General features: G+C 44.7%; 1 protein-coding gene across 2 annotated transcripts; it reads right to left on the reverse strand.

Moving 5' to 3' along the window:
- On the reverse strand, positions 1–26311 carry LOC108499227 (ubiquitin carboxyl-terminal hydrolase 12-like). 2 transcript variants are annotated; one of them, XR_001875470.1, is made up of 10 exons: positions 26204–26311; positions 16127–16207; positions 12120–12333; positions 11011–11237; positions 9746–9822; positions 8880–8963; positions 8043–8240; positions 6053–6131; positions 1203–2303; positions 1–1081 (listed from the first exon to the last, which is right to left on the reverse strand). XR_001875470.1 is itself a non-coding variant. In XM_017818839.1 (9 exons), exons 1-9 carry the CDS (start codon positions 26249–26251, stop codon positions 2202–2204), a joined length of 1110 nt encoding a protein of 369 aa, XP_017674328.1. In that variant the 5' UTR covers positions 26252–26311; the 3' UTR covers positions 1–2201. The 2 variants fall into 2 exon arrangements, 1 of the variants encoding a protein (XP_017674328.1); XM_017818839.1 differs by having other exon boundaries at positions 1–2303.
- Positions 26312–26790: the final 479 nt, after the last annotated feature.

The following is a 26790-nucleotide window of genomic DNA, read 5'->3' on the forward strand; positions in this document are numbered from 1 at the left end:
TTTGATCATACATGACCTTTATTGGAGAGAGGTGGGTCATTTATTCTACAGAAGCAACATCACACCATTCTCTTCCCATTTAACTCCTTTTAGTCTCCTTATAAATCTGTAGCAAAAGTGCACTTTTAACAGTTTTTAATCTATAGTATATATCTTTCAATATTATCTCTCAGTCAGGTATTTCATTTGTAAAAATGTATCACCAGATATACAAAATACATGTCTAGTGTACTACATTAATTTTTGTATTTACTGTTTAGATTATTTTTAACTCAGTGCTCTCTCTTTTTTTTTTTTTCATTTTTTGCAAGACTTAGTGATGACAGTCTTCTGGTGGCACCACCAGGAGAGGACTCACAGCTTGTGTATGGAGAAGGGGAGAAGACTCTTAGCCAGGAACAACTGTCACACAATAGGAACAAGATGACAAGGACGTTTGCTGCTATCGAATGTGTCTCTCAAAATGACAGTACTCTGTATAATAAAAAATAATTAAAAACACCAGTGTCCCTATTTTATCTTCTGGAAGAGGAGATGTGCCAGGAGAACGAGAGCGGCAGCCAGCTGGAATACCACGGTGAGGGTTCATTTGCAGTTTGAAGGCAGGAGTTAGTTGGTAATTGCTAAACATTTGTGGTCATGAGAGGAAGGAACAGACACACGAAGCCACCACAAGAAACGTGAAATGCTGCTTTCCTGAGGACAGTGTTTTGGTAGAACATTGAATATCCTGTACAAGCCACAGAATTGCATAAGTTAAATATCCTCAAGAACAACAAGCACTGGAGGACAGAGGAGGGGCTGTGCTGGAACAGCCACACACACAGGACAAGGGACACCCAGCAAGGTGGAGTCAGGAACACACTCATTCCCACTGGTATTTAGAGCCAGCTGTGACAAGCTTTGGCACTGCAACAGGGCTTCTCAACAAGAAACTTGCACCAGATTTTCTGAGAGTTCTTACAAACTTCCTCAGTCTTTTCTTTCTAGTTATCCTTGAGATTATAATATATACACACATGATGGGGAATTGCTTGTTTCAGTCTTCCAAAGACCAGCAATTCCTCCTGTTAAGCAAGGCCTAGAGAGGTAAAACAATCAGAAGCATTTTTTGGGGGTGTTATGATTCCCAGATTACAAACAAATGACAAGGAACATTTACAAGGCAATGTCTGGGTTGGCGGGTTGGTTTTCCTTCTTACCTGTTCATCCCCTTGAAGCCTAAGAACACTTGGATTAGTTCCATAAATGCTGCTTCCCTTGGTTAACCCTTCCCAATTAGTGCTGTTTCTGTGGATTAGTATAGATTCAAAATGCACCAGTTTGCTTGGAATTGACTGAAATGTGGAACAGATTCTGGTTCAGAATGAGGGCACTTTTGGTTTATGCAACAGCTCCAAGAAACGCTGGAACTTCAACTTCCTACAGCAAGAGATGTTCCTCGAAAGGGACCTGCTCTGCTCCCCTGGAGTCAGGGCTTTGAGGCAAAACTGCTGCTTCCAAAGCAACACACAGCAAAGTCTGAGGTGAACACAGCTCTCTCCCTTCTGCAGAAGAGACAGGAGAGTACAAATCAGGATATAAAAGGCGCAGTGCTGTTAGTGTTCTCTGAACCCAACACAGTGCAGAACGGGAGGCTGACAATGCTGCAGAGAGAGGGGTTTGTCTGCTTTGCTTTATAAAAATGACAGACTTGACATTTCCAGTATGTCTTAGCTTTGTACTGCTTCTCAAGTCTGAGTCACCAAAAATATCCAGCAACCAGCTGCTGTTCATATCCTAAAATATGCCTTCAGCTGACACTGAATATTGAAATCGTTCTGCTAAAATACAGAAAAACCATGATGGCAGAAACCAAGGTACAGCCTCAGGCCAACATTAAATGGTCAGAATTCTACAATGCTACTTTTAAATCTCTTCTTCAATTCATGGACAAACAAGCAGCCAGGTTTCAAGTAGAGGTAACATGGATTTTGGAAGATAGCACGTAAAAAAAGCCCAGGAAGGAAACTGGAACAAAGCTCTTCTTGTGATGGCAGTCAGCACTAATCCTCCAAAAAGGGCAGGGAGGGACCTTCCTCCTCCTGCTGGCTCTGTCCTGGTCCTACAGCAACAACGAGGAACTGCTCCTGCCCTCACAAATATGTTCCATTTGGACATATCTTGATCCCTTTGTTTCTTGGACACATGTTCCTTTTGCCTCAGTCTCGTGACTGGTAGAAGAGGATGTATCCAGACTCTGAGTTTTTGGAAATGTCTGATGTTAACCCATAGAATTCTTCAATGGCCTGGGCATCAATTTTCTGAAAATTAATGAGAGTTATAATTAGCTTCAGTCAAACCATCCCCCTAAGGAGCCCTTTCCCAGACAAGGGGTTATTTCCAGTTCTTGGAGGTGATGCTGGAAAGCTGAGCAGTATTGACACAACGACACTGAATCCAACCAAACATGTTCTCCACTTCATAACTCACTCACTGCTGAAAAAATGGAAACCAGGCTGAAATAATAAAGCTCAGGGAATGGGGGCACTCTTAAGCTGGGCTACAAAACAGGGGATCCAGGAAAATGTATCCTTAAAAAACTACATGACATTTTTATATGTTTTCTCATTCAGACTGGTGTCACCTTTCCCGAGTATTTTGCAATGTAAATGAAAAAAAAAAAAGGCAGTTACTGAGCAGCAAAGAAGATTTTTGTACAGTACACATTGAGTAGATTTAACATTCAGCTAAAATAACTCCAGATTTTAAAGCTGTTGTCACCCTCTTTAGTAAAGAAGTCCTGCAAGTGCTACTGGTAATTACACCATGAAATCTGTGGATCTCACCTAATTATGATCTTCTGGTCATAAGAGAGCTTTCCTTCCTTAGGATCTGCTGGCACAGAGCCTACAGGAATATTATCACAAGGCTTGTTCTAAGAAGAATTAATTATCTGCTGTATTGATATAATTAAATGGTCAGCTTATATTTTAAGTTGTGAACTATGAGCAGAAAAGTAGCTTTTCTTTCCAACCATCAAGGCCTGTAGGGCATTTGAAAGGGCTTTCAAAAATGCAAGTTCTACATGTCTTGATCCTGTTCCTGAGAACAACTGGCTTCAGATTACTGAGTTGGATTCTGCAGTCAGGGGAGAGAAAAACACTGAAATAAAACCCTCCCAGGGGCCTGTGCTGTTCAGCACTGCACTGGGGGGGGGAGGATTTTAAAATACCTGTAAAAAAAAAAATCCTAAAATACGTTCAAGACTCTGGATCCACAGAGATGAGAGGGTGACGGAGCCTGAATTTGTTGTGGAGGCCTAAAGGAAGACAAGCCTAAAGTTTCTCCTTATATATTATATTTCCCTAGAAATATTATATTTATATATTATATATTATATTTATATTAAGCTGAGGAAGCAAAGAAATGCTCCAAATACAAGAAGCTGTGGGTTGAACACCTGCTCTGACTGGGAGAGGGAGAAGCAGAGACCAACCTGTGTTTCCATCTTAAAAGAAAGAGACTCTGCTCTGCCTCCCCTCAGCTGCAGAATGTGTTGGGCAGAATGTTAAATCCTTGCTCATTAACCAGATTTTGGCATCCCCAGCAGCCTCAGCAGCACTGGCTGCTCTAAGTGGCACTGCCAAACAACCTGTGAGCTGAGCCCAGCCTTTCCCAGTCTCTCCCAGCCTTTCCCAGCCTTTCCCAGGCTGTCCAAGCACAAGAAGAACAGACGGGAGATTTCAGAAGGTGCAGCAGCTGCAGAAATTCTCTCTTGAATAGTTTTGTTAAACACATTCTGTTTAAAAAAGGGGGGGGGAACCCTCCAAGGTGTTTTGTGTTTTTCTCTTCTCCACTGAGGGAGTGCAGAGAAGCAAACATCCCACTGAGGGTGTGCATTTTCACACCATTTATTAACAGAACGTTGCTACAGACTGTTAGAGCCACACTTAACAGAAATACAACCCAAGAACATCCTTCAGGCCTTGCAATATATTTAGCAGACAACTCAAACATTAGCAACTCCTGTTTTATTTTAAGTGCCAACCAACTTGCCATGCAATCAAGCCTATTTCCACCACTCATTCTGAATGCAAGGCAAACACTTGATCTGGATCAATTCATCCCATAGATATATTTAGTATTATCACAGCAAAACTGGCTTCCTTCTTTAATTTCACTATCCACAGAGAGCACAGTGGAACTGGAAGAGGATTATTCAGACTATTCTTCCCCTCCTTAGCTGACCACAGAGTGTGGACAGCAGAGTTTCACCAGCAGCTTTAGAGTAACAACCAGTGGAGGGTTTCACAACTACTCTGAGGGTTCTGCAGCCTCACCTGGCACTAAAAGTGATGTTGTTTCCTATGAATTTAGCTGCACTACCCTTTGCTCACTTCCAAACATCTATCCTGGCTCTCTAAACCAAAGGCAGTTCTTGAAGATCATTCACAGCATTCAAATGCTTCCTGCAAATCAGCAAGGACATGCAGCCCTTCCTTCCCTTCCCTCCATGTGCAGAGCTCCCTGGATGGAAGCCTTTCCCTCCCTGTGTCAGGTAAATATTGTCCCTGTGATGCATCACTTAATTGCTCTAATAACAACAACATGTCAAATTAGCCAGAGATCAGAGATTAGCCAGAGAAACTCAGGTTTCTCAATTCATTTCGCTTGGCACAGGATCCCACTTGGACTGATTTGCCTCCTGGATTTGATGCTTTTCTACATATGCTGCAGAATGTTTGATTATCATCTATCTCCCATTTAATTGAGAGTTGGCCTTCCAATGAGATCCTAATAGACAAATAAATATGCCTTCCCCACTGCTGACATTTAGTGGGTAAACAGGATAAACTACTTCCCATTGGCAGTTCAGAACTAGTCATTCCTATCACTTGCCAAAAATGCAATAAAGCTTTTGAACTGTATTTAAGGGGGAAAACCTTTCTCCTGTGCTCTCTTTCAGCTGCAATATCTGTACTCAGGAGTCTGGTTTTCTAGGTGGCCACATCTAGAATGTAAAGTCTCCAAAGAGCTTTACTTTTACAGCATTTTAGATAAACTCTATAAAAGATGAGCTTGTAAAAAATAAAGGCACCATTAAAGTTAGAAAAGCAACATAAAGGGGGAAAAAAAAGTAGTTTTTTCCATGAGGGAGGAACTACATTCCAGCTTGTGACAGCTCCTTGGACTTCCTGCCCAGGGACAGCACAGATCTCAGAGCCATGTTTTGGCATATCTATAATAGTGCCAAGTGTTTGCAGATAAATTCTGGTTTGTCCTAAAAGCTGAGCTACAACACAGAAGTGACTCATAAAAAACAGTTACAGAATAATAAGATGGGTGTTTTACATCTGCTTTTAAAATTCAAAGTTTATTTCCTGGATGGAGAAGATTTAAAAATATTGAATACTATTTCCAGAATGAGGTGACACAATTCTGTACTTGGCTCATGACAGAAACAGAGGAAAATAACCCCCAAAATACAAAAATGGGAGACAGGAGACTGTTGATGGTTACACAATCAGCCCAAATCACTGGGAAGTCACCCCTGATGCTCAAAGGTCAGCAAGGATTTAATAAAAATAAACAACTGAGAATTTATCACATTTTTATTTCAACACAAGCAAGGCTTTTCCTTGTTCCACCTATTTAACACTTCCCATCAGGCCTCAACCTTGACCACGTCTCAGAGGCAAACATTTCCATCTTTACAAAAAGCAGCTCTACTGTGCCATTTGTTCTACTGCCTGATATTTGCTTAACAATTATGTGAAATATGTGGATATATAAATCTTGTGGATATCAGCCTTTACAGGTATGTTAGCAGAAAAGTTAAGGAAAAATTTGCTTGAGCCCAAACATTTGTATCATCTCAGGACCTCACCAGAGTCTCCCAAAGCCTTTTTTTTTTTTTACATTTTTTCTACACTTCAATTTGTTGGGGAAAACTGGGAAAAAAAATGTGAGCAGCTCTCAAATGCAGGAATAAAATGCAAATCAGAGACAAAAAGGAGCCCAAAAGATGGGCTGAAATCAGAGCATTTCAGAGCTCTGGCACAGCACCCACCTCTACAATGTCATCATCAAAGAGCAGCCAGAAGCCATGACTCTTCACAATGGTGATGTAATGTCCACGGTTTGGGCCACTGCCAGGAAAAAAGGGTGGAAAACTTATCATTCCTGTGCCTCCAAAGGCAGGAGCACCGTCCTCCCACAGGATCCCAGCCACTGCTGTCACAGCTGCACTTCCCAGCTCCTCACGTTGTCTGATGTTACCCAGAACACTGCTCAGGGTCTGAAGATTTTTGCCAAATTGCTGGAATTTAAATTTCTGACTTGCTACATCATCAAAATACACAATTTCATGTATTTAAAGAAAACCCACAACTCAAACCCATTATTCCAATCCCTGCTTTGTTGCATTTGCCACCCTGAGTCTTGTGACTGCTGCTCAAAAATTTTAACTTTTGAATTAAATCAGGTCTGAGGTATTTTATCTGCACAGGAGGCATTTCTTTAATTCCCAGGGTGGTTTAACCTGTGCCTTTCTGTGACTGCTGTTCCCCCTCTTCTGGTAGCAGTTTCCCAGTCCAATCCCACTGCCCATATCCTGAATTCTTACCTTAAGGGGAAGGGTCAACAGAATGACTTAATTCCAAGAGTGAAGGCAGGCAGACTGCCCTGAGAAGGGAGGGGTCTGAGATAATAAACTACATGGATGGAAAACTACCCTTTACTGACCTCAGATCCTGAGAGAACAGCCCAGGGATACAGTGGAAAACCAAAATATTCCCTCTCTTCGGGTTTACTTTTTCCTTAGGAATTATATAAGGCTTTAAAACAACCAATATACCAGCTTCAGGCAAGAGAAAGTACTTTTCCAGTTCTTGCAGAATTATTGATAAACAAATTTACCAACACAGAATGAAACTTCTTTGTTTAGAGGAACCACATGAAAAGTAAAACTGTAAGGGCATATATATTTATATAAAACAAGTTCTGAGAACTCAGTTATTTAAAAAAATCTCATTTATCCTAAGCTTTGGCAAGTTCCCAGCAAGAACCGAAACCAGATGAGTCACAGGACTCCAGAAAACCCCATGTGGCATAACAGGTTTGAGAAAAGAAAACAAAGTCATTTAATACATCTGAATTATTAATCACCATTATCAAAATATATAAGTGTAGGTACAGGTATAGCAAATTAAGAACTATGGAAGAAAATGCATAGGATGAAATCTTAAAATGATAAAGATTAAATAAAACTACTGTACCAGAACAGAAATCCCTTAGAATTATCTCATCTCTATTATATTTAGTCATTATATTTAGCTCTACTAAATCCATGCAAGATTAGTATTGATTATATTTGCTCCTCACAAAGATACTTCGAAACATTTGTTACTTCAACACTCACCCTTCCAGAAGGCAGTTACCAACAATTCTTTTGCTTTCCATAAGTGCTTTTTTCCTAAAGTGCTTAAAATTTTTTCCTCTTTGCTTTTAAAACCAGAAGTAAAGCCTCTACAACACAAATCTGATGAAGGAAACAAGGCTATTTTAAAAGCTCAGCAGTGCACAGTTTATTCCACATGATGGCACCAGCTTCTAAAGGAACTTCAATGACAAATGCAACTTACTTCTCTTTTAGTAAGTGTTTTTCCAAGATTTGTTTTGATTCCATTTAGCTTTCCTGGAAAGCAGGCTCAAGGTTTTGTGTTGGTTTTGTGTTTTTAAAGACTGAACTGTAGCAAAGTAAGAGCACAGAAACAACAAAGAACACCACTCTGGGAGAGTTTGTTTATCAATAATCCTGGTCGGAATTGCCACCATATTTGAAAGTTGATAAAATGCCAAACCCGAGACTCAGAAATCAAAATTTCAACCGGTAAAAAAGTAGTGAAAAAGACAGAAAACTTTTTAAAAATAAAGCTATTTTCAGACCCTGCTTTGCCTGTTCCTGTACTGCGAACGGCTGTTGTTCAATGATGCTGGGGGGGACGGACTCCTTTTAAACTCCAAGGCCAGGCGTTCCCGGGGCAGGAAGCACAACCCACCTGCCACAGTGCACCACCACGGCCACCAGGTCGTACATCCTGTCGGGGTTGGTGGCATCCCCCGAGGTGTTGAAGAGCCGCAGCTCCAGGGGGAACACCACGCGGTAGGACAGCTTGGTGTAGCGGTGCAGCTGGTCCATGTACTTGAACCTCTTCAGGTGCAGAGCCAGGATCATGGGCAGCTTCTTCACCCTCATCCTGCACCACCACAGCGTGGCCAACAGAGCACAGGGAGTTAGCAGGGACTTGCCACAGAGCTGGGCTCCACAGCAGCTTCACCAGGAGGAAGCTCCTTAAAAAAATATTGCTTGGCTTTTCAAAATGCTGCTTTTCCTCACTCGTGCAACATCTACTCTGAATTATTAACTACACAACTGACACCTGAATGCAGGACAACTGGCTATGTTGAAAACATCAATTTTTCATCACATCAATGGGAAGAAAGAGATGCAATAAATCTGTCTTGCTGCTCTGACTGTGACCAAGTGTGAGGTGAGAAATGAGATTTTTTTCTATCCAGTGCTCACAGACAAAGCAGATGGGATGGTTTGCAGGGGCTCTAAGCTGATTAATCCTAACTGGGGAAAATGTGAATGTCTGGAAGCACCAGATATAAACTCTTCTGGGAGACACACAAAATTAATCTCTTTATTCCTCTGATGAGGTCGCCACAAAGTTACTTGGTCTCTCCTCTTTTCCTTACTCCCTTCCCCACCAAACACAGACCTAAACAACCTTATCTGGTCCTTTTACTGACTTCACAAGGTGCATTTTTCCACCAACTGCCCATTTTAAGAGAACATCTCCACTTAGGCTGCATATTTACCCCTTCCTTACCTCTTCTGTGCCTCCTGTTTGCTGCGGCACTGCTCACAATAGTATTTATATTCACTGCAGAGAGTCTCAGTGTTACTAAATCCCCTGTGGACAGGAGAGAGGAGTGGGATGAGCAGGAATATTCCAGGCCATCCAGGTAAAAGTTACTGCTGATAGTGCTGAAAAAACCCAAACGACACATGGAAGATGAAGCTCCTTTTATTCTCATTGCTCATAAACCCATTTTAGGTGTGTTTGTCCTGGGATGTTCAGCTGGAAAAATCTGGAAATCACCCCCTCGGGTATTAACTGCCTGTTTTCTGAGTAGGAAAGGTAAGAAACTGCAATAAGGGGATTGAGTTTTGTTGCCATCAGCAGCCATTCCATGTTTTCTCTGGTGGCAGAAATGAACTGTCCAGACCTACAGCCATTAACCAACCCGAGTCTGGATTATCTTCCAGCTCCCAGCAGTTCCACAGCCATTATCAGCTATTAAATAGCAGATGCTGGATGCAGTATCCAAGCAGCTGATAAGCCTTGGATGTAACGGACAAACACATGGAGCAAATGTCTATCAGCAAAAACAAACCTCCCCCTAAACATGAGGAGCAGGCAACTGAAAGGCAGGAACAATATTAAAATAATCAAGAATTGATGATGAAACCAAACACAGCATGTTTAGCTTCGATAAAACTTGACTGTGTGATGTAGCAAATTCAAATGCCCACAAAATAAAGTGAAAATCAATCTTACATACCACTAGCGCTCCTTAGCTACTAAAACCCACTAAAACCCCACAATATTTTACCATATAGAGCAACTAAACCAGGCTCTTTCCTCCTGACCAAGGGCAGGAGTTTTTCCCATTCCCAAATAATCCCGTTTACCTTAGACAATGTGTAATTGATGTATTTTGTTCCACATCAACCGAGAGATCCAGAAAGTCCTCATCTTTGCTACTAACCTTAAAAAAAAGGAGAAGAGGTATTTGACAGCAGTTTAGAACTGGCAGGTTTCTTTTAACCATCTCTGGGATGGTGCAATGTCCTCAGTGATAGAAAAGATGTATGCACACACACACACACAGGTCCTTTCCTGAGGTAAACTGAAACTGCAGAAATAACCTGATGTGTTGTTAAAAACCAAAGAGGAATATTAAAAAAAAAAAAAATCAATAACAAGCCAAACCCCAAAACCCATGGAAAAAAGGCATCAAAAAAATCAAACCGCAAAACCTTTCTTAGAAAACATCTCTCCCCCTTGAGGCTTCAAGACACATCTGATTATTTCACTGGCAAAAACAAGTTTTTAACTGCTCAGAGAAGCTTTCCCCACATTCCACTCTGCTCTGCAGACTGGGACAGCTTTTTGCTGCACTTCAGAGTGGAACAGTCAATACTTAGAGGGAAGGCAGAAACAGGCAGATGGCTCCTCAATTAAATGGGTTAGCAGGGAGGAAAACCATCTTTCCATTTGTGGAACAGTCACATTTCATTTCAAAATCCTTGAGACAGAACCCTATTAATGTCATTTTTAGAGCTTCTCTTCACCACAGAGCCAAAACTTTAGATTTAAAATGCCAAGAACAGTCCTTTCTGTTGTAATCACTTCTGCTTTTCTTTCCCTCTCCCCACCTGGGTTTTTCATTTTTTTAGAACTATTAAATGAGAGCAGATGACTAACTACAAATTCCTGATCTGAAGGTGGTGTGGTTCTAATTCTAGATTTCATGGCACTTCTTGTGCTCTCAAACAGAGTGCCCACAGACCAGCACCAAGAATTCCAACAGCAACTCAGTTCATCCCAGAGTCAAATAAAGAGGGAGCAACTCTCATGGAGAAACACATAACATAAACTATCAACCACTGACACAGAAAAGAACAAGGAGACAAAAAGGCAGCTTGGATGAGCCAGGTGGAGACTGCCTGGCTGGGAAAAGGGAAGAGAACAGGGAAAACACTACGCTTTGCTGAGCAACATACCTTCAGGAGTATTGAACACAGAGGTGACACACTCCTAACATAGGCTATGCTCCATATTTTAATAGAGAGAGTGCAATTTCATCTACCCTAATAAATGAAAAAGGGTGCTTAGCGTTAGGGAAAAGGCTCCAGAACCCGGGAAGCTCTAAGAGGTTTGGGGTTGAACGTACAGCCTCACAGTTCAGACATCTGGTTTCATTGGTTAGTGTTCCTTGGAAGATTTCATGGACCCACGTCAGATCAGCCTTGTCCCCCTCCTCGCTCTCAATGCTGCCATTCTGCAGTTTCCCGTTCTGCTTCTCCTGCTTCTTCTCCTCTTGGAGTAAGTCAGCAATAGTGTTGAGTAGGTAGTTTAGGAATTCGTGTGCATCCTGCTGCATATAATTGTCAAATAATTCTGGAACGGAAGAGATCAAGGAGAATGAAAAAATACAGCTCCTTCATAATGCCAAGGCAAAATGCTTTCGGCCATCAGGGCACGCCCTGCCCCTGCTCTCCCCTGTCACACAACTGGGGGGACATTGAGAAGGTTTGGAAGAACTGCACTTTGTTGTTCTCACAAAGGGTTTTTGGTTTATCCTCAGGTTTCAACAAACAAATAGCTGAAAAATAGCATTAAGGAAACTTAGTTTGGACATTTCTCAGAACTGAAGAAAATTATTAGCTTGGAGTTTGGGGGTTTTTGTAGTTTTTTTCCTTTCCTTCGGGGAGGGAGAGAAATGAAGAAATTCAGACGTGTTGCCCTTGGCCAGCAGTTCATTAAGTCCACCATCAAGGGGCAAAAATCCCCCACTATAAGTTTGTTATCTTTGCAAGTTCAAGCAGAGATGATAAATCAACATCCAGAACTTTTCCTCACCAAGCAGCCCTGGGAAACAACCACTAGTTCTCATCCTGAGGGATTTCTCCTGCCACAAATGGAAGAGCAGCCTGCGAGTGCTGCGTCTCCTCAGAGTTCAGCTTGGGCCGGGTCCATGACGCCAGTTTAGCCCAGGCCAGGCTGGAGCAGTGACCTGGGGCGTGCTGACTGCAGCACAGCTCCAGGGAACACCATGCCGGGGGGGGATAACTGGAACGCTGGCACGTGGGCACGGCCTAAGCAAGCCCAGGAACAACGACATGGAGAGAACCCCTGCAGGACAAGCACAGTGCTGGGACAACCCCAGAGGAGGTGAAATTTCCACCACAAAACCTACGAGAAACCTCCTCAACCTCGACTCAAAAAGGGAGTCGTGTTTACATTTTACACACCTTAAAAACCATTTATTTATTCATTTACCATTTTCTTTCCTCAGCCGGGAAATGAATTTCTTGGGTGGGATGACCCCCACCTTCTTCTTTTGGGTGGCAATACTGTTGAAGAGATCAGAGAGGCAGGTCAGGAGGCTTTCCTTCTTCCGAGGCTGCACTTTGTACGCCAACACTTTTTCCCGAAATGGACGACAAAAATAAAGTGCCTGTAAGACTGAGTTGCAGTAGCAGGTGTTGCCAAACTGGTCAAAACAGAACAGAGGAGAATAAATAGATTTGTAGCAGGTCTGTTAAAAAGGAATAACAGAGGTGGCTCATTAAGAACAGCACAGAGTGAGACTGGAGAAGTTGTTTGGCAGAGTTCATTTATTGGGATGGTGAGAAAGACTGAGCCTTCTATCAGCTGGTAAGAGAAGACAACAGTCACAGGGATATTGGGAATACACACAAAAAGTAGCTAAGGGCTCATCCCAAAATCCCAAGTTCTGGAGACACAGCACTGCTCATCCTGACAAGGGAGATCCTGCTGTGGAGGGGTGCCAAGGACACAGAATGAAATAAATAAATAATGTAATATCTTATCAATTAACAATATAATAAATAAGTATTTCCTGCCTATAAGGGACTGTTTTGAGCCAGGAAATGCAGAGCCGCTGGTTCCCACCTGCCCTGTCTGAGGGCAGTGTCACCCCTGAGATAACCACTTCCAGAGGCAGCTGCAGGGCTGGGGAAGGAGGCACAGGGAGATATCACCCTATCACCCATGGGCTTGGAGCTGCTCCTCTGCACGTTATTGTCCAGCTCCTGTCCAACGCTGTGGCTCCAAAGGACCGAACCCAGCCCTGGCTCTGCCAGTCCCCAGGCACTCTGGTAAAGAGACTGTGCATCTCAAGAGCATGAGAGCAAAACCACTTGAAATAAACCAGAAATGATAGCAAAATAGTTTAAATAAACCAAAAAAGCACACAAATGTGACTCCAGAGCACAGACTGTTTTGGTACTCAGAGATCCAGCCAGTGCTCCCAAAACTTTGGTGTGGTTCCTGCAGCAGAATGATATCAATAATCACTTTGCTGAGCAAAGCAGTTGAATTCATACAGCTGGAAAGGTTTACAGGTTAGAGTTACATTAACAGGCATTTATACCACATGAAGCAACAGTTACAACTTATTGACATGAGGAAATAAATATGCAAGCTGAGCAAACACAGGAATTAGGATAGAGCCTCACTCACATGGTTGTCAGCAACCCAGAAAAACAAATAAGTGTCATGCTAATTAAATTTTCTAAATACATTTGCATAAAACATAAAAGAATATCAATGCAGGCAAAACTACTAAAAGTCTGATTACATATTATTTTTTTCAGGTGAGGTATCTGCTATATCTGTCCATAATCACCTCAGGAAATTAAGAGACAGAACAAGAAATGAGCATCTTAAAAAAGATGGTGCATCTTAAGTCAAAAAAGTTTAAAATGCAAGGAGTTAAAACAGATTTCAGGGCTGTATTCAGGGAGAAATCATGTCTAAAAGCATGAATTCAACTGGTTATACATGTCCTGCTTTGGTGCTGCCCACACAGGACAGAAATCGTTAGAACTAAACTAAAGGGAAGAGTTAAAGGAGTTAAAGAACTAAAATTCCATCCAAACAGTTTTAAAAATTCCTGCCAGTAAGAATGTTTTACAGTAGTCCAAGTGATATGGTGAAAAATTCACTTCACAGCATGATTTAGGTTTTAAAATGTCCTTCTAAGGAGTATTTTCTCTTTCCTACCACCTTTACAGAGAGTAATGTGGGAGAACTTTTATTCCTTGAGCATTTCAGATATTTTTCAACTTGCCAAGTACTTTACAACAAGACCAAGTGATGCATTTTATTCCAGCAAATCTGACTTTTTTTCATGTTGGAACAAAATCCTTCCAACTCTGAGCACTTCAGGGCCCTGGGAAACTTCTGAATATCTCAATTATTGATCTCCCCCTCTCTGTATTATAGAGAGTCCTCCAAAAATGACCACTATTACCCAGCAGTGTCACACTTAAACTACAAATAGTTTGTGTTTAGAAGTATAAAGCAATCAGATCTTTCCAACCATGACCTGAATTTTGTTAGAAATTCTGGCTGGGAAAAAAAAGAAAGGGCTGTAACAGTTTGTCTTTAACAGAGCCCCAAAACCCAGGTTTTCAAGGCAGTTCCAAGTGGGCTGATGGATATTTCCAAACCTGGGGTCACATGCACAGATCACACACACCAATGGTGTGTAAAGTCTAATGTGACCTAAAACACAAATGAAAAAAAAAGGAACACAAAGATTTTAAAAGCTTTTGGTCATGGTTTCTCTGGTACAAATAAATATTGTAAATAGATGCCAAAGCAAGGGGGTTTTGCTTAAAACTGCCTGTATTTAGAGTCAGTATTACCTAACCGCCCAAGAACTTGTGCAATGTAAAAATAAAGTTTGAAAGCTTATTTTAAGATAGAGGGTTCTTAAAATGAAACAGAGATGAAATTCTGGAATGACAACATTGTTCCCCCTCTCTTGCACTTCATTACATAGAAATTATTCCAACAGGCTGTCCCTTCTCCCAGATCCCCTGCAGTGGCTTTAGCTACAGTTTAACTGCAGCCAGGCTGGTTCAGCTCACTGACCCAAAAGGAAAATAACTATTAAAACCAAATTTGGAAGCCTCCATTGTCCCCGAGTCCCACACCTGACTCTATCTGCAGTTCAAGAGCACTGATGCTGAAGCCATGAGACTCTTTAAAATGCTCCAACTAGCTCAGAATCATGAAAGAACTGGAAATAGCTCACAAAAAGCTCAGCAGAACAATAGCATGGAAATGCTCCCCCTAAAGAACCCGAGTGCGAGGAGCACAACCGAATTAGTCATATTTTGTCCTTCAAATCAGAGAATAGCCGTGGTTATAGTAATTCTGGGTATTTTTAGGGTGCTATTTTCCCTCCTCACACTATTCAACACCCTGCTATTTATGTTACAATGGGACATGCCTTCCATTTTTCTCCTCCTGGAGCAAACCTCAGCAGCTTTGGAATGGCCATTAACACCATCCTTAAGGAACAGAATTCTGTGTGTTTGGATATCTGGGTGTCTGCAAATGCAAACTGCTCCAAACCCACCCACAAGCCAATTAAATGGGTTTCTAATGAGCTGCAATTAATACCACTTAGGAGCTACACTGCCCTTACTTGGTGTGTGAAGAGATTGAGCATCTTTCAGCTTTCAGCAAAACACACCCACTCCAGCAGCAAGCAGAAATATCCCTGTTTCTAGTGGGTTGTGCCAAATTGGGATTTTCCCATCATAAATAGGATAGCACAGAACCACCGTTTTTATGAACTAACTCCCTTTATTCCCTGGTAAAAGGGGTCACAGGGCCAGCAGGATGTGCTGCTCCGGATCAACACCCACACTCTCCACAGTTAGTTTGGGCAGACAAGTCCTGCTGCCCAGCAGATCCCAGCCCAGGCACATCCACACAAACTGGCAGAGACAAAAGCATGGCTTTTTGGAGGGACTCACAGTTACACAGGGCTGGGAGAAAATCAGAAGGAAATTCCTGCCCGGGTGAATGGCTGTGCTCCTGCACAAAGGAGCTCCCGCTGCTCCAGCAGGGATGAGCTCCGGGCCGACACATCTCCACTGACACCCTGCGCTCACCGCAGCACCAGGGTCACACCACACCTCTGCTCTCTGCAGCAGCACGGCCACAACGCACACGCTTCATTAGTTCACACCTGCCAGCTAAATATTCCAGTCTTATAAGCAGAAATGGACCAGAGGAGGAAGGATTCTCTCCAAGGCTTTATAATAAATATTCTGTACCTCAAATGCAATTTTGTCTTGGTTAATCCCAAGGCACAGCACCATATTGCAGGATGTGGTGCCTGTGCACAGTCCTACCCTAAGTGAGAAGTGCCCATCAATAAAGTTCTCACAGACAAGCCTGTTAAATTCCAAATTAGGATATGAATTAGAAAAGAGCTTTTCAACCATAGGAATTTCACTTACATTGACCAAGCCAAAATAATGCTCATTCACAGGGAACTGCTCAGGACCAATCTCTTTCTCCAAAGCAGAGGCATTGGCGCCCTACAAAAAACCAGGATGTTTGTGTTAGAGAAAAATCAAACTTCCTCTACAATATCCAACAGAATTCACATATAAACACAAAGTTACTTCCTTTGAGAAATAGCACATGTTTGCTGTGTTCTTCAAAATGAAATCAATGTGATGCTTTATTTTCATAAAGGTACCAAGGTATCATTTAAAAACTCAACTCCAAAGCCAGAATTAGCTGCCTGATGTAACAAAGTGTTTTCTACACGTGAATTTATTTGAAAATTAACACAAGAAGTTGTTCTCACTGAAAGCATCAGGTGACCCAGAAACACCAACTTCCATTTAGCCAAGAGTGCACTGTAAGAATAAAGACACTTGTAACACACAGAGAACTTCTAAACCTAAAGGACAGAAACCAGATAGGCTATTTTATGGGATAAAAACACCTGTGTGATGTGAACTGCACAAAAGGGTTGATGTGGCTCTTTATTATTTGCATCTTGTGCAAAGAATTCTTGGAAAAAATCTTGCCTTCATTGACACTTAACATTAGAAATACTGTAATTTTCTCACTTTGTTTCTGGCCAAGAGAAGCATGATTACAGAACCACAAAAGAAATAAGGAAATAAGAATTTTATTATTCAGACACAAACTCAGATCACCTAAAAGTGCTGTGGCTGTGCTTAATTTAAGGCTGTAAATTAAGTTTACGTTGCATTTTGACACATCCTTGAGTTTCCTGCAATACAATGAGGATAGAACTTGTCATTTCAGATACAACTGAAAAATCCCACTGCACATCCATATGGGTTTCCTTGGCACAGAAAACACCACTAAAACACACCAGTATTCTGTTTTGAATTTGAATTTTTTACAGTCAAAGTGGTTTATGCATCTCTTTCCGTTTTCCATCCCCCAGTACATCATGCCAGGCTCCCACTTGGGATTTGGTCCCTTCCCTCATTCTCTCCAGCTTGTTCTTTAATTCTTGCTGATCCTCCAACAGCCCTGAGCTGCATCTGTGCTGTTATTTATGGAGTTACCACCATTCCATGCAGAATCCGAACACTTTGGACTCTTAATTCTGTTTTAAATACCCAAGTCACCCCAACTACAACCTTCTGCAAACAGAAATCCTTCTTAAAACACCTCAGAAAAGCACTAAACCAAAAATTACAGTCCAGCAAAACTCAATTCATCTATTTCCCTGAAGCTACTAATGCCTTTTAATTGCTGAGCAAATATTTCAATCATCTCCCCATTAATATAAACCACAGACAAATGGAGACTGTATAGACAGTTCCATCTGGATTGAGAAATAACTTAAAATTTTCTAAGAGACGGGAAAGAAACCAGGAAATAATCCAGTTCAACAGGAGGAATGGAAACTGTACTTTTACAGTGACTTACACACATCAAACCAGACAGAAAACAAGACAGGCTCAAATTTGGGACTATAAAACCCACACAGCCCTCACCAGGTGCTGACAGATTTACAAGCACAGCTCTGCACAAGCAGCAATTACACCCAATTTTTTGAGGCATCAGTGCCAGTTCAAGCAGTTCCTCTCATTTGTTTCTCTCTATCCACTCCCTGCTTCCCAAGAGCTCTTTTTACCTCCACTGTCTCCCCCCCAAACCCCAACCCAAACCTGGATATAGGGACAACCATCAGCAAGGAAGAGTTCCTGAGATGGGGCTCTCCAAGTGCTCAGCTCCACCCTGGGGTAACAGTAGAGTGGAACCAAAACTCCATTAAATGCACAAGAAGTGACACTGGGTTTGGAGAACTGTCAGCCTTGGAAAGGGAACTGATATTCCTTTACTCTGACATTCTGCACGTTTGAGATCAGAGAAGGGACATGTGTAAAACCTGCAGTGCTGGGAAGTTCAGCTGAAGTTTCTCTGAACAGTTTTCTCCCCTCCTCAGTGGTCTCCAATTTTATGTTAAAGAAACACTGGAGAAGCAGCCAATTAAAGGAGAGACCACACTCCAGAGAACCAGTGAAACCAGACAGCCCAAACACTCCAGCCTAGAAAACAACACATGGAATAAAGATGTGAACAAAGAAATTAAAGCAGAAGAATTGCAATTTTTAATAAATCTGTGCTATAAATAACCTACCACAAACCAGGGTTGCAATTCAACTAAGCCACTGACTTGTACCCCACATGTCCCAACCCACCCAACCCATCAAGCGACAGGTGGGTTTTTACCAAGTGTTTCCTTGTATTTGCTGCCCAAACTTTATAAATTTGGGTGAATCAACTGTAGGGGCAGATTAAAAAATTAAGGTTTCCTTAACAAATTAAATGCTAATTAAGGTATTATTTACCTTGAAGCTGTAGATGCCCTATCCCTGTAAGGGTCCAAGGCCAGGTTGGAGCAGCCTGGAATAGTGGGAGGTGTCCCTGCCCATGGCAGGGGATGGAATGAGATGGGCATTAAGGTCCCTCCCAACCCAAACCATTCCATCCTTTGGTGATTCTGAAGTTCCTTGTCAGAGAATATTTTAAATTAGCCTCCCCAAATCATAAAAAAAAACCCAAAACAGGAGTCACAGCAGCTGTGGGAGGAATCAAAAAAATCACCAACTCGTTGGGACTAGTTCTGAAGATGTAAATTTGCACTTTAAATCCATGACACACTGAAGAAGCTCCAGGAAATGCACATGCCTGGCATTCCATGTCAAACAATGACACTGCAGAACTCTCCATGATTCCTCAGGGGGGGTCAGTGTCCAGGAGAACTGCCCTGAGTGGGGCAACAAGGATGGAGAGGGGGGAACTCCTTTACGGCCATGTTTGATGGAAACACATCAGGTTTGTGAGTCAGGGGCAGAACTGGAGCCAGAGTTCAGCCACTCACCACCAGTGATCTTTGCAAGTTAATCTGCAATTAGCAAATTAACCAACTGGAGATGAAATCTAGTGCAGCATGAACCACATCTTGCCATAATGAAGCCTAAAAAGCAGCTTGTTTTCTGATTGAGGGGTGTTCTATGCCCATTTTCCCACCCCAGCTGAAAGATTTTTCCACCTGCCTCAGGTCACAGGAATATTTGCTCATAAGAAACAACCCACACTTCACAACTGTAGAAACAGAAAAACTGCATTATCATCTAGAAATAAAATCTCAGCAAAGTGGCAAGTGTCCATAGGATGAAAATTTACCTTTTTTATCTGGGGAGTCAAGAGAAATGCATCTCTTCTAGGTGCCACAGGCAAACTTCCGCACCTTCCAGTACTTTGCACATCTACAACCAACATTCTTGTGAAGGTATAGATGAACAGGGAGTGATTAATAACAACTCCACAGCTCAGAACATGAGCTGCTGTCAGCTGAGAAATGCACATTTCCAGCATCCACGTGGTTCTTGCTTCAAGTTACAACTTTTCCCCTTCTTAGCAATATGACTGAATAAGCTTCAGTGAAATCCTGCTGGACCACAAAAGTTGGCTGAGAATTACTGGACTATTATTCCAACCTTATGTCAAAATGTTTTACCCTGAACTAACACTTTTCCCCTTGGAAGGACTTCCCACTTCCAGTCCTAAGTAGCTGCTTTTTGCTGCTGTCCAAGTGCCTCTGCAGCCGTGGGGATGGTTCTAAAAGCAGGGAGAAGTGTGTGAGGTGACCTGGAGCATCAAGCAGCTGCTGCTGCAGCTCCAGTGGAAAAGGGATACAAATTAGCACATTGGGTCCGTCTCCTCGCTGTTGTGCAGAGCTCTTGTCAAAACAATCAGGGCAATGCTGTGCTGCTGCTTGAGCAAACAGGGAGCACAGAGCTCCAAAATGAGGGAAAAACCCACAGAGAAATGATGGGAAAGAGCCACGAGTGGGGACATGCCCCTTTGCAAGAGCCCTGGGATGTGAGGAGGGGCAGCACAGGAGTTCATTCACCATTGCCAAGCTGCAGCTCTGAGGGGCTCTAATTACACAGTGGTTTTGAAATCATGCAGGAAAATCCATGTCACGGCAGGCTGCCAATGGATTTATAACCTTTCCATAACCATTCATGACCAGCTCAACACAGTGAGATAAAATACCAAAGGTTTCTTTGGTTTCATTGAAGGACATGGGAATTTAGAAGCATCTAAACAGTACTTGTCAAGCTACAAGAGTTTTTTAAATGCTAACAGGGATGAAGCAGTTGCTTAAATATAAGAAAAGGAAGCCCTTCTCATCTCTTCAAACAATACAACTACAAAGTTATAGTCTAATCTTTTTCCAATACTAATGGCCCTGATAAAATCTACAGGAAGTCAAAATAAGAGTTTGCTGTGCTTATTTTGGGGCACTCAAGCATTTTAGATGCTCCATTTACAGTTCATTTGTAGACAGTGGGAGACTTGCAGAAGAGAACTCTTAAAATCTGAATGTATCTCCCAAAAATTCTGGGTATCTGTAACCTTTGATTGGGGCTGGAGGTACACTCAGAACCTGTGAAGCATCACTGGTGTTGAAATAAAAATCCCTTGGGATATATTAGCTTGGACTCAGCACCATCCTAACTCAGCTTCTAGGCTGGAACAGTTTCTTCCCACTGAGCACCTGCCTGCAAAAGACATTTTCCTTAAAGAAAGGCAAAAAAGGGAAAAATATCTAAGAGATTTCAGTGTACACAAGTCCTGCTGAGATCTCTAATTAGACATTTGACTCTTTTAACAAATCAGAGCAGGATCAGATTTAGCATTTAAAAAAGCTGGGCAGCAGCTTCCAGGATGTGCAGAAAGGCTGCAGAGACACCCTCCTACAGCCCTGAGGTTAGAAGAGCTGGTTAAACACACTGCATGTCTGAGGAGCGGCTCTGAAAGAGTGAATAAACAAAACAAAAAGGCAAAACAAGAACAAGGAGGCCCAGGCAGAGCTCCTGCAAACCTCTCAGGGCAGAACCCGCACGAGATGGTGCAGTTCAGAGTCTGCCTGCACTGGCTTTGCTGTACTCACCCTGATAACTGCTCAGCTCCAGGACTGTTGAAATCACCCTGTGGAGGAGTGGAAATGGAGCAGATTGGGGTTGTATTGCTCCAAGTTTACAGAACATACTGTCATGGTTCTCCAGACACAGATCAGGTGCTGCTCCCCCATCTTTTAGAACTCCTTGGCTGCATAGCACTGAAGTCAGATAAAGAGCTGTGAGCTCAGGGTCTGCAATGATCCCTTTTCATGTGCCCAGGAAAGCTGTCATCCCAGGCACAACAAATCCCTGTAAAGTGAACCTTGGATTCCAGCACTTTTCCTGCACAAGCAGGTGAACACACTGATAATCCTGAAAGGAGCAGGTGTACCAGTGTCGGACTTGCCAAAACTCCATGCTTCTCAGTGCCACAGAACCTTCCTGACCTGCACAACCACAGGGAAGCTTCCCATTGTCCACAGGGAGGGAAGCTCACAGAGCACACTCTGGCTGCTGCAATGGCATGGAGACCATAGGGAAACTAGAAAGTGCTGTATTTCCCAATCAGTTTACTGCTCTGAAGCCTTAATTGGAGTGGTTTCAAACAAATGAGTGCAGGGTGCTTTGTAACCGGCTCCATGCACACGTTTATTCCATGAGGAGCTGGTCCTGCAAGGTCCACAGGATCCACAGCTCCCAAAGGCACAGCCACTCACGGACACTTGGGAAATCCTCTCATTCCATGCTCTTAAATTAGACAGTAGAGTTGGGCTCCAGTGAAGAGGATGCTGGAGGAAAGGTAGGAAGCACAGGAACTGCTGCTTGTCTCCACTGTGGTACTGTAAGCAACCCATTCCCCCTCCTTGGGCACTGCATCCCAGATTTCCAGAGTTCCCAGGAGTCCATCCACCTGAGAACAGTCCTGCCAGATCCTTCCTGACCTCGGGCTCCTCTCACTGCCCCAGTAACACACATAGTTGGTGTCTTGCTATTGCAGCTCTCAGATGTTTTTCATCTTTTCAGGCCCCTAAAAGAACAAACCCAAACAGATCCCCAGCTGTCCAAAATCCAGCGTTTTCCAGCACTGTTCTTTTGGGAGTTGCCAAGATTTTATCCTGACCCTCACACATCAAACTGTGGAGGAAAAATGATGGAAGAAGTGGGGAAGTGGATGCTCTGGGAAGGCAAAGCCAAACACCCCGGATTTTTGAGCAGGTTGTAACTCCAGACATTCCACAGGTTGTACAGAGAGCAAAGTTCACACCCAGGGCCATCGATGGAGCTGAATGTTCACAACTAGGACATGGTGGAGAAATCCCAGTTTGGGTTGGAAGGCACCTTAAAGCCCGTCCAGTCCCACCCCCTGCCACAGGCAGGGACACCTCCCACTAGCCCAGGTTGCTCCAAGTCCCGTCCAACCTGGCCTTGGACACTTCCAGGGATGGGGCAGCCACAGCTTCTCTGGGAAATCCATTTCAGCACCTCAAGTGCAAAGATGAATTTTGTTCCTTTCAGCTTCCCAAGTGAACCAAGCAGCAGAGCACTGCTGGAAACACACTGAGTCAGCTCTGCCTGTATCCTCCCTGCTTTCCCCTTCCTCAGGGAGGAACGGAAATGCTATAAATGCTGTTTGTCTGATAAAGTCAAACCAAAGTTCTACTGACACAGGTGAAGTGAGGTGACACTATCCAGCAGTGGCACCCTCCTGGACGGAGCAGTGCCCATTATCCAGGTGGCAATGCAAATGGATCACTCACAAGGGATGCAGCTCCTCTCCAGCACTGAGTTCATCAGTATGTCCCCACTGCTGTAATTCAGAGGAGAATATAAGACTACACCAATTTGTACCCTGGCTTGGAGCTCTTCAGGCATGACTCACTGCTTTAACAAACAATTAGCCATGAACCCAAGGGAAGTGGCTCTAATTGCCTCCCAAGAAACAATATTTCTGTACCAGCTCACTGCTGACCTTTCCCAAGCTGGCAGAGAGGACAAAATCTCTCTCCCCCCCTTGCTCCATCCTCATATTCTGGTTTGCTTCTCCAACAAAAAAACAGAAGTTTTGTCAATGCAACAAACAACCCCAAGTTCTGACTACAAAACTACTTTCTCCAACTGCCTCAGCGCGCAGAAGACACACTCTGGGTTAGGTGGTGCAGTCAGGCCATGGGAATTCAGCCGTCCTGGCTCTCTGTCCTCAGCCAGGAGAGGATTCCCACCTGCTCATGACCACGGGACAGCACAGCCCTGCACAGACACCACCTTGAAACAGTTCTGAAACAAGAACCACGCAATTTTCCTGCCTCAACAGTGTTTCTCTCTCCCACTTGATTTTGCAGTTGCTTACAAACAGAAGGAAGAACTCCCAGAGCCCCTGGTAAAGATAAGGGTGGGACCCAAAGGGAGGGAAGAGGCAGAGCAGAAGGCAGAGCCCTGTCGGTAGCTCCTGTTGGATGTGTTTTCCATGTGGTGCCACAGCCTCCCCAGCAGTGAATCAGAGCCACATGGACAAGGGTTCCCTCCCAGCTGCCCATCTTCACAAGGCTGAGGCTGCCACAGGGATGTTGTGAAATCACTGGAAAGGAAATGCACCAATCCCGAGGCACTGAGAGCTGATCCCACTGAAACCTGGGGGTTCTTGTAGGGGGGATATGGTTAAAGTTAAACCTCAAACTGTCTGCTAATGACTTCAGGCACTGATTTAATTTGGAAAGAGATGCTGTAGAGGACTTGAGTGTCTGAGGTGCAAGGGCAGGAACAGCAGTTCCTGGGATGCTGAGGGCTCTGACACTGTCACAGCCTGGGTGGCACTTTTCCAGCCTGAAGCACAGATGGTGACTGGAATTGCTAGTAAAAACTGCACATTTTACTAAAAAAATCATGTGAAGTACTGTCCCATCACTATAAATTGGCACAATCCTGAAGAAAGCAGCCTCCCAAAGGGACTTTGTCCATGGATTTGAATGCTTTTATGAAGAAGACTCAGGTTTTTCATATTCACTTTATGGCAAAGAAAACAGTATTTTTACTTGCTGACATTAACAGAAATAGATGCAAATAAACTGATTCGGGTTTAAAATACAGCACCCAGGCCTTCATTTTCCTGGGCCAGCTGAACTAAAAATGGGAATATGGACAGTGAGTTTAGCCAAGCTACACATCCACCTAAAACTGGTGCTGAAAATTCCACAGCCTTTGATTAAACAGATCCAGAAGAAATGTGGAAGCCAGTTTTATACAATTATTTAGTGCTGGCAGCACTGCCCAGCATTTTCTCCAGAGAAACTGTAACTTCTCCACTTGAAATAAAGTGAGCAGAACCTGCCTCCCCAAAGCTGCAACACTGGAAAGTTTCCTGGAAAAACCTCCCCAGGGCATTCCAGGAGGACCCTTGGGGGGTACAAGCTTCCATCCCTCATCCCAATCAAAATCAGAGCAAGCATAGCAGCAAAAACGACTCCAAAGTTGGCCGTGTGTAGCCAGAGCCTCTGCAAACAAATCCCACTGGAATGTGCTCAGGTTTGGCTGCACAACCCCAGGGAAAGGCACTGCCTCACATGTGCCCTCTTAATCTGAGGCTCAGTCACCTGATCTCAGGAATGCATCCCAAATATTCCATGGATTGAGCCAATCACCCTGGGGTGCAGAACTGCCCAGCACAGTCACGGTTCAGGCACCCCTGGTGGCCTCAGTCTCACCCATGTCTGTGATGGGCAATTAAAAATACAAATTATGTTCAAAAACCCATCGAGTGAGATCAGGGAAGTTCTGGGAAGTCTTGTCCCAAAACCTTCCAGTCAGGTATCCATTGCCAGAACTCTGAGAAGGAAAGATTCACCTCTCTTGGTCAGAGCGTTACCAGGAAACTGCAAACACCCAGTTTGTGCTGGGGCTCGGTTCAGCTGGGTCTGGACTTCAACTGGGAATCAGTGGGAAAGGAACAGGAGGACCCTGCACCCTTTACAGGGGTGAAATCAGTGAGCTGGAGTGCAGGAGTCCCTCCCAGGATTGCAGTTTGCTGCTGACCCAAAGGAGATCTAAACCTGCACTTGGAGCAATTATAATGTGGGATTATGAAAATCCTACTAAACCTGACTCCCCTAGGCTGATCCCCCGCTGGATTCCAGGGATTCAGCCCCTGTCCCAGCTCAGCCCGGCCCCCTCCCCGGGGTAGGATCTCTGGGACACCTTTAGCTGCACCATTTCAGTGTGACTCAGCCGTGCCCCGGTGCACACCCGGCACTGCTGCTCCATTCACACAGCAACGGACTCCACCAGGAATTCTGCACAACCCCCAGGAGCCACCTCCCCCGGCACTGGGGTACACCCGGCCCGGGCACCCCGGGGAGTGACTGCAGAGCCCGCACCAACCAGTAAAACCACCTTTACCCCGAACTCAGAGTCACACCGAGCTCCGCTCACACGAGGGGAATCAGCGCTCCAGAATTCCTCTTCCCTCACAAAGAAAGCTCCACCTGCCCCAAACCCTTTGTGGCACCGGGCGGCTGCTCACAGCCCCCCGGGAGGGATGACTCCTGATCCCTGGGTGCCCCGTGCCCACCCCGCACCTTTCCAACCGGGATTCGGGGCAGATTATCCCAAATCCCTGCGAACCCAGAGCGGCTCAGCCCGGCCCTTTCCCGGCACAGCCGCCCCGCTCCAGCCGCCGGGACCCCTCACACAGTCCCCAGACCCCAAACACCTCCCTCACATCTCACACACACCCCTCACACCCCATACACCCCCTCACACCCCATACACCCCCTCACACCCCATACACCCCCTCACACCTCACACACCCACCTCAGATCACATACACCCCCCCCACACCTCCCCCCCCCCCCTCAGACCCCATACACCCCCCTCACACAGCCCCCAGACCCCATATACAGTCCTCACACCCCCCACACCCCTCACCTGGCCCTCACCCCCCTCACACTCCGTCACACCTCCCAGACACCATACACCTTCCTCACCCCCCTCAGCCCGCGGGCCCAGCGGGGCCTGCCCTAACAATATCTCTTAGCCGCTTTCGCTGATCGCCCAGCAGCCGCGCGCGGCGGGCGGGCTGGGCGCCCCTCGGGGGCTGCTCTGGGCCCCCCCCGGGGTCGTGCGGGCGCTCACCATGGTACAGACGGCGGCGAGTCTCCGCACGGTCACCAGCGCCTCCATCCGCGCCCGGCCGCCGCCATCTTGGGCCGCGACTGACAGGGCCAGCTGCGCCACCCGGTAACGGCGCCGGTCGTGCGCCGGAACAGCGTCCCCCGCGCCCGACAGCAGCGTTCCGCCGCCTTCCCGGTCCCACTGCAGAGACCCACGGTGTGGGAGAGAGCCGGGATCCCAGAATCCCGGAATGTGCCGAGTTGGAAGGGACCCACTGGGATCATCGAGTCCAACCCTCAGCCCTGCACAGGCCCAGCCCTAAGAGTCACACCCTGTGCCCTCTGGGGGAAGAACCTTTCCCTGAGATCCAACTTGACCCTGCCCTGACACAGCTCCAGCCATTCCCTGGCTGCTGTCCCTGGTCCCCCCAGAGCAGAGCTCAGTCCCTGCCCCTGCTCTGCCCCTGCCCAGGCAGTTGGAACTGCACTGAGGTCAACCCTCAGTTTCCTCCAGCTGAACGCACCAAGTGTCCTCAGTGTCCTCACACGGCTTCGAATCCAGGCCCTGCACCATCACTGCAGGACCACCTGGCTCCAGGGCTCTGGAGG

Source organism: Lepidothrix coronata, unplaced genomic scaffold (genome assembly GCF_001604755.1).
Source record: "Lepidothrix coronata isolate B3197 unplaced genomic scaffold, Lepidothrix_coronata-1.0 Scaffold2, whole genome shotgun sequence".
Taxonomy (NCBI): domain Eukaryota; kingdom Metazoa; phylum Chordata; class Aves; order Passeriformes; family Pipridae; genus Lepidothrix; species Lepidothrix coronata.